General features: G+C 41.8%; 1 protein-coding gene across 1 annotated transcript in view; it reads right to left on the bottom strand.

Moving 5' to 3' along the window:
- UNC80 (unc-80 homolog (C. elegans)) overlaps positions 1-8,189 on the bottom strand; it is a 130,592-nt gene that overhangs the window by 113,246 nt on the left and 9,157 nt on the right. Inside the window, exons 4-7 of the mRNA XM_010282051.1 lie at positions 7,562-7,860; positions 4,823-4,946; positions 2,347-2,420; positions 1,759-1,898 (exon numbers count right to left, since the gene is read on the bottom strand). Coding sequence (XP_010280353.1) covers positions 1,759-1,898; positions 2,347-2,420; positions 4,823-4,946; positions 7,562-7,860 — 637 coding nt within the window. The remainder of the gene's footprint in view (positions 1-1,758; positions 1,899-2,346; positions 2,421-4,822; positions 4,947-7,561; positions 7,861-8,189) is intronic.

Here is an 8,189-nt window from a genome sequence, read left to right on the forward strand (position 1 = left end):
CTTTGCAGGACCCAGATCAGTGCCTGAGCCTAAACATAGGGAAACCTGAAGAACAACACAGCCTGGAGCAAGGCGTGTTCTCCTTATGAAATATTTGTCACTGAAGTCCTTCCTGCAAAGTCTATTTCCCAGGCAGCATGTTCAAGACAGCAGCTGCATAAAGGGCTTGTGCCTTTATTTGCTTCAGTGTTAAACTGTATCATCTGTAAATGGAGAATTTCACTGAGTGGAGCAGGGATTATTAGCCAGAATTAGAGGAACAAGCAATTTGCTCAAGAAGTGTCTGAGGAACCAGAAATTAAATTCTGTGCTTCATTTAGAAGGAAACCCAGTATCTGTATGACCAGCTCTTGGCTGCCTGTGACTGCAGGCAGAGTGGAAAGGCAGCCTTCCTTCAACTCCGGCCCAAGGACAAAGGAATAGTGCGGCTGTTGGTACATAGAAGTAAACAACATTTGCTCCCCAGCTGTCTGTTGCTTGGCAACCAAAGCTCCCTGTACAGTTTTAACTGATCGATGAGTCCTGCAAATGAGGAGACATAATGATGCTCTCTTCAAAGCCTGTCTGAAGCTTCGTCCCCATAGCAACAACCAGACTCAGCTTGACAAATTGATCACCTGATGCAGTGTTCTTAAAAGGCTGCTTTTTTTTTTTTATGGCTATGCACTCTCTGAGCTGTAGTGTTCATACATAGAAAGGCAGTTGTGTCCCCCACTTCAGTTTTACTGGCTCACATCAATACAAATTAAATGAAGACCCAGAACTGACAGCAGGCTCGATACAAAATCCAGAGGGAAGCCTCCTGATGGGATCAGAGCCCTAGAGAATAACTTTGCCCCTTCCACCAGTGAAACGGTGCATCAATCCCCTTTTTGAAAAACCAGGACCATTCCTAGATTATATCCAGAAACCCACTCCATACCACATTTCTTCTGTCTCTGTAACGAAGCAATTTCTTAAGACACTGCAGTGTTTTGGATGTGACGTTTCCCAAGAGAGATAAGCATCAGGACCAAAATTTTCAGGAGGAGCCTAAATGACATTCCCAAATCCAGAGACCTAAAAATATAGATAGGCTTCCCTCCCTCTCCATCCCCTGAAAACACTCATCAACCTAATTTACTTATGTCACTACAGACTATCCAGCACTACTGAAAATCTGGTTCTATCTTTACCTCCCCAAATCTAGATTAAAAGAAGTTCATTTATCAGTGACATGCTGGAAAATCATGGCCTGAGCTCCGCAGGGCAAGCTGTGAGAATGTTTGCATGGCTGTGCTTCTTTGTTAGTCTGTTCCTTTGGGCCAGTAGTCTAAAGCAAGCTAAGCAGCAGGATGCAGAGAAAGCATAATGGAAGGCAACGGACAGAGGCTTGCAAAAATCCTTTGCTAAAGGCAAAGAAAATGTGACCAAAAGGAAGCCAGAAAAGACACCATCTGCCTGACGCTGAATCTAGCTAAGGAAGGTTGAATCTGCAGGTTGTTAGTGTCTTTAATTACAAGAAACCAACATACTAGAAAAGACGAAAGAAACTGTCCCAACAGGCCAGCTAGCGATTTCTCCAATGAAAGTGGCATTGAATATCAAGTGTCACCACCTTGTTCATCACCCAGAACTGATATTTGTTGAATTAAGAGTTTGAGATAAACATCCAGCACCCTTGGCGTGTACGGACAACAGCAGATTCAAGATAAAGGACTTCTGTGACCTCCACCATTGAGTCACACCAGCCTAACTTTCTGCTGAAGGGCTTTGTACCTGGGATGTGCGGTACCTCTCTCCTGAGAGGTTTGGGAGGATATGCTTCCATCCAAGGAATTTCCACGATGACATGCTGAAACAGTGGCCTTTGGAGGTACAGAATCTGGCTGGGTTGTCTCACAGACCACCTGTAGTCCCTTTGGATAGTTTTAATAAAAGGAAATAGGTATATAAACACATTTCTCCCTCCCATATTAGTTTTCTTACTGCAATTTCTGCTTAGACATGACTATTACTTATACCATAATACTATGGTAATACCATGGAGAAACTCATCAAGCCTGGGGCTTCTCAGTACTATACATTGTACAGGCAAAGGGTAAGAGAGGGTTCTTGCCCAAGAAAATACATAAGATCAGGCTTCCATCCTATAAAGACAGGGCAAGGCCAAGGAGATCCTGACAATTATACTCAATACCCTTTGGTTCCACCGCAGACAAAAGTTGGGAGCCTTCGGAAGAATTGTGAAGAACTGTAATTCTGGAGATGGAATACTTTAGGGCGGTAACTGCAAGTTCTGTCTCAATATTAATTTCCTCCCTCAGCTCCTTATTCAAGCTTGTCTAATCTTAGTATAGAACTTACCTCGGTACGTCCACTATCCAGATTAGGGGATTCACAAGTCATGCTCTGATTGTTGGTGGGTGAACTTCTCTTAGCTGAGAAAAGAAGTCAAAAGGAAGACATTTCAGGAATCACCTCGAATATTAAAATGTACTACTGAAAGGATAAACCAGAAAACAAAAACAAACCCAAAGCAGCATCTCTCTGCTGCAGACTTCCTAGGCATTAAGGCACAGCCGTAAAATGAAAAGAAAAAAGGATTGTTTTAATTTTTGCACAATTCTTTCAATTGTGTTGTCAATAACATTGTCTACTGAGAATCTCTATTTCTTTAAAATTAAATTTTATCCTAAGTCCATTTGGCATCAAATTGTGTCTTCCTGTCCATACTAGTGCCTTTTATTTTTGAGATCTTCTTCCTCCTATTTTCACATATATTCAGCTTCTTTTCTAGGTTACATCCCTCAGAATGCATTCTGATTTCCAGTTGGACCTATGCCTTCATCACAGAAAACACACGAATGTCATACAGAAAGTTTGATCAGCGATACTGTAAAAGAACAAGGGCATCACAAAGACTAGGATGACAATTCTTGAAATCCTGTCACATCACAAGCCATTCAGGTGTGACTTCCTATCAGACCGATTCCAAACAAAACATTTGAAAGCTTCTTCAGTAGATTTTTTTGAATTTGTTGTTTGAAGGAAAATTTAAGGACATTTAACTTTTTTGTCCCAATTTGAGACAACAATGCTAAGATAGCAGAATCTTCCTTGATATCAAGAACCTCATTCCAATTTCTATTTCCATTCTGCTGAAAACATTTCCAAAACATAACAGAGTATTTTCATTTCAGACTTTACTCTGATGAAGTTATTCATTAGGGATATTCTGACCATGCTCTGACCATCTATGGAAAAAATTCCAACAGTCAAAGAAAACTTAGGACTAATTCCTTTTGTTAGTTCCAGGGCTGAAATCCTATTTTTTAATCCCAGAATTTGAAGCAGAGGGAGGAAGAGCTAGATGTCAAAGACAGATTTAAATCATTTGAAAGACTTGAATCTTTTCAACTCTGGACTGTCCCAGAGGCCTACAAAGCCTTCAGAACAAAATGTGACCCCCAAAATGACTTGTCATCAGAAAAACCTGATTTAGCAAACTACATTTTCACTACTGTGAAAATTACAGTTCCGTGCTTATGAGAACAAGCAAGCAATGCCACAGCGATATACCCAGCACACGTTCAAGACACTACCTTGTAGGAATTATGCAAAACTATTGTCTAAAAAACCAAAAAAGTTATAAAGTTGGGGGTTGTTTTTAGAACTTGGCCAGACACAAAGGCTTGCAAGCCTAAGCACCTAACTCCAGTGTCATTATGGCCAAAGTACAAAGGACAAGCAACTCCTTCCAAAATGCAAAAGTGAATTCACAACCTAAGCCTTCTTTGGAGCCTCTTGAAACTCCTTTAACTTCAGAACGTGCTGAAATATGAATTTTAGATTGGAAGAGAACCTACACTGCCAACTGTGTGCTTTTCACTGTTAATTTTTGTCCAGTGCTAGTCTAGGAAAGCCCTCCCCACCTGCATCAGGCTGCTGGTAGATACTGCCTTTGCCCTTCTTAGTAACTAAGGAAGATATGGTGAAACAGAGATAGGAATCTGATGGGAAATGATAACCTTGCTGAAGAGTTTCTCATTTCTTAATTGTGATTTCTCTCTCATCTCCTATTTAATTATTAGACAAATGTCAGTTGATTCTGAGGGGAAACAAACTAAACTACTCTCAAAGGTTTCACAGAATCATTAAGGTTGGAAAAGACCTTTAAGAACATCAAGTCCAAACATCATCCTGACACCACCATGCCCACTAAACCATGTCCCAAAGCACCACATCTGCAGGCTTTTTGAACACTTCCAGTGATGGTGACTCCACCACCTCCCCGGGCAGCCTGCTCCAATGCCTGACCACTCTCTCAGTGAAGAAATTTTTCCTAATATCTAGTCTAAACCTCCCCTGGCGCAGCTTGAGGCCATTTCCTCTTGTCCTATTGCTAGTTACTTGTGAGAAAAGACCAACAGCCACCTCACCACAACCCCCCTTCAGGCAGTTGTAGAGAGCGACAAGGTCTCCCCTCAGCCTCCTCTTCTCCAGACTAAACAATGCCAATTCCCTCAGTCACTCCTCATCAGACTTGTGCTCCAGATCCCTCACCAGCTTCGCTGCCCTTCTCTGGACATGCTCCAGCAACTCAATGTTGTCAACTCAACTTCTTGTAGTGACGGGCCCAAAACTGAATACAGTATTCAAGGTGTGGCCTCACCAGTGCCAAGTACAGGGGCACAATCACTTCCCTAAAGTTTGACTAGTTCCTGCAGGGTTAACATATTCCTTCAAATATGATGGCTACAGAACGCAAGGCAGTATCAGGCAAACAAAGGAGAGGCTTCCCAGCTCTCAGGAGCTACATTACCACAGCAAAGTCACAGACCTGTAACGATATTCCTGATCGGTTTTACAAGGGCGTTGAAGGCAGAAACTTCAGGCTGCCTGTGTTCCCACATAGGCTGCCAAATAACAAGGCCACTAGCCAACCGAAATGTCAGGTCAGACTCCTAGAGAGACAACAGAGGTTGTGTCACACAAAAGCAAGTTGTTTCCAGTCTAAAAGCATTGTCATTTCTCTGATGCACAGATCTTACAAGAAATGAGTGATACCACAGGCAGTACTGTAGTCATTATATGCTACCTCAAAAGCCACTGACAATACTCAGCAGACATTAATACATTTCAAATATAGCTATTGAAAAATAATAGGGAAATCTCAATACAAAAATATACAACAGTTTTTTTCCAAATGAAATTGCTATACTAGTTAATGAACTCCCATTTTTTTCTAGGACATTAAACTGTAAAAAGAAAAAGCCATTCCTGTGTCAGAAGGTGTCCCTTCTGACCATATAACCACTTCATATTTAGTATTCCATCTCAGCCTTAGGATTTACGCTCTGAGACTTCAATTTCTTGCCACAAAAGAATAAGAATACTAAATATAAAAACAGTACGTAGAAATTGAGGAAACATGAAATCTAACAAATTACTATGAAATAGCAGTATGCAATAATATTATTATTAGCACTAATAGTATCTGAGCTATGTGAACACAGAGACATTGATACTTGTGCCATCATTATTTTACATATGCAAGTAGTGCTGAAATAATTTAAATTAGTACACAAGTAAATCTTAGCAGGATCAAGGTGCAGGTATGCACTTACTTGACCTAAGGTCACATCTACATTAGGAGACACTGACATTGGTATATTCCAGCTATTCCCCATAAGGCAAACAAACATGGTAATAGCAGTTTTGGCAGCATAATAATAGCTGCACCACCGTCTCCTGTTGACATAGCTCTACATGCCTCAGCAGCTGAAATCAATGATGCAGACAGAGCTAAAGGAACGGCAGGAGCTAACTACTTCTAGCTCTCCAGCCCTTCTATTCCCTGCTCTTCGTTAGTGCTGTCTCCTCATAATGAGCTTACAAGCCTTGTTAAGAACTAAGCTTGTTTTTAATGACTATTTTTACTAAGGAGCACCTTCCAAGGCTTTTGGTAGTGGTAGCAGTAACATGTGTTGCATTCTTACTTTGCACTGCTAGCTTTTGGTGACATGCCAACACTATTATCTACAGTTGTTAAGTTACAGGACTGCATGCACCCCCCTCTCCCCCAAAAGCCTCATTTAAAAACATGTTGCTAAATCCAGAGATCCTCTCAGAAGTTAGGAATTCCATCATTTAGGTCTGTCTGTACAAACATGTATCATCTTCCTTGAGCACGTGCATTACTTTGGTTATCTGATCAGAGAGTATTCTTCCCCTGAGACCTCTACTTCTGTGAAACACAGAGGGGACAATGCTGACTTAGCGAGCCAGTTACATGCCTCATTTACCTCACCTTTTTTCAGCTTTGCTCTGATGACAGAAACATGCATGTTTTCATGGGCTTTTCAATGTTCATCACTCCAGTAACTCAGAGATGTCAGAGATTTTCAAGGTAAACCTGAGATACTGTTATTAACCTCATCTTGTAAATGGGAAAATACATCCCAGAAAGATTAATATAAAGAAATTGGAAACCTAATCTCTAATAGCCAGGGTCTACCTCCAGTTTCGTTTCATTTATTCAAAGGGCAGCCCACATTTCTGTGTAGCACTGGGAAAAATTCAGCATTTCTTCCCGTCATGTCCCAGTAGCTTACAGATAAAATGTGGAACTAGTAAACAAATATTAAAAAATTGGGCTAAGTAAACTGAGCAATACTGTACAGGAACTCAGTAGAAGTAGGGAAAAAGGGAAAGAAGCTAGCTCTCCAGACCTGCTTTCATCTGCCTTAACGAAAATTTATCTCCTGTATCTTTTACTTATCTTCTTCAACTGTTGCAGCATACAAGGCTGGATTAGAACAGGTAACAGCCTCCATCACTTCATGACTTTATAGACCTTTTCCAAACACCTACTCTCCAGAGCCAGTTTCTCTTCCGAGGCCTAGCTGGAAACACAGAGGCTAACCAGCAGCCCTCCAGAGAGACTAAAGACAAGAGACAGGAGTCAGAGCATGCAGAAAATGTCTTGTCATCACACCACTCTGCAAAGCTGATGCACTCAGCATAAAACCAGAGGGACCCCAGCAGACAGGAAGCCTGCAGCCTGCTCCAACTTCAGAACAAGGAATTCTCCATTGCCTTTGCCATTGCCATCTTATACTGCTATCATGCATTCCTGGTAATTAGCATCAAGATGATTAGTAATGACAACAACAAATCCCAGTGGCAGCCCCATGCTAGAATCCCTGAAAAGCTAGCAAGGCCCTTCTGAGCAATGGTTGAGAATCACTGGAGCAAGCTAAAGCTCACAATCCTTTCTGCAGGTGCCAGAGTCCTAAAGACTTCACAAAGGCCACAGATCTTTGACACTCCCGAGGGCTGAAAATGGCTCACTTCAGACTTGTTTCCCTTTGTGCCTGCCTGACGCTGTGGTGACTGTTCATGTCACTGGAAGTACTTCTTCCTGATAGCAGTGGTACTCTGCCAGCTTGTTAAAACGTTTCCAGTGGTCTTCTAGTGTGCGCTGTAGGCTGAATTAACTAACCATCTAAAATGCAGAATCATTATTTTCCTGCTCAGAGATGTCTCCACACAAGTACCCCACCAGTGTTTCACTTACTTTAATCCTGTGGACAAGGGGAGCAAAAAGGAACACAAAGAGCTCCACTGTGGCCATGGAGTTCTGGAAGAACTTCCTTCTGTTATTCTCCTCATCATCATTTGTGGCACTGGGCTGGAGATGTCCTGGTGATCCCTGGTTTTCGGCCTGGTGGATAAAGGCGCTGCTGCTCCCTCCCCAACTAGAGCCTCTGTCTCCTCCGAATCGGTCATTGCTGCAGTCCTGAGGTGCCTCCAGCAGCATCCAGTGAAGAGTGTGAAGAAGCTTTGTTTCAGCTACTCCAAGCTTATCCTGATGTCCTGGATGGAAAAATGCATCACAGTATCTCACAGGGTTTCCATTAATGGTACTGTTGAGACTTTCAGAGCCACACAGGAAACTAAGCATCCAACATCCAAGCATTTGAAAATTAAAATTCTACCGTTACAAGTATCAGCATTATGTTTGAAACCTCCTAATTCACAAGTCTCCATTTACTTCATAGCATTCGCAGTTCAGTCCCCAAAACATTAGTTGCAGGGTAACTGAATGCATGGACATAAATTTACTGCTCCTAAAAAATGCCAGCTTGACAGTCTTGTCTGTTTGACTCTATTGAATGGCATGCCTCATGAAGTAAATTCCTGCT

This window comes from Phaethon lepturus, unplaced genomic scaffold (assembly GCF_000687285.1).
Source record: "Phaethon lepturus isolate BGI_N335 unplaced genomic scaffold, ASM68728v1 scaffold29392, whole genome shotgun sequence".
Taxonomy (NCBI): domain Eukaryota; kingdom Metazoa; phylum Chordata; class Aves; order Phaethontiformes; family Phaethontidae; genus Phaethon; species Phaethon lepturus.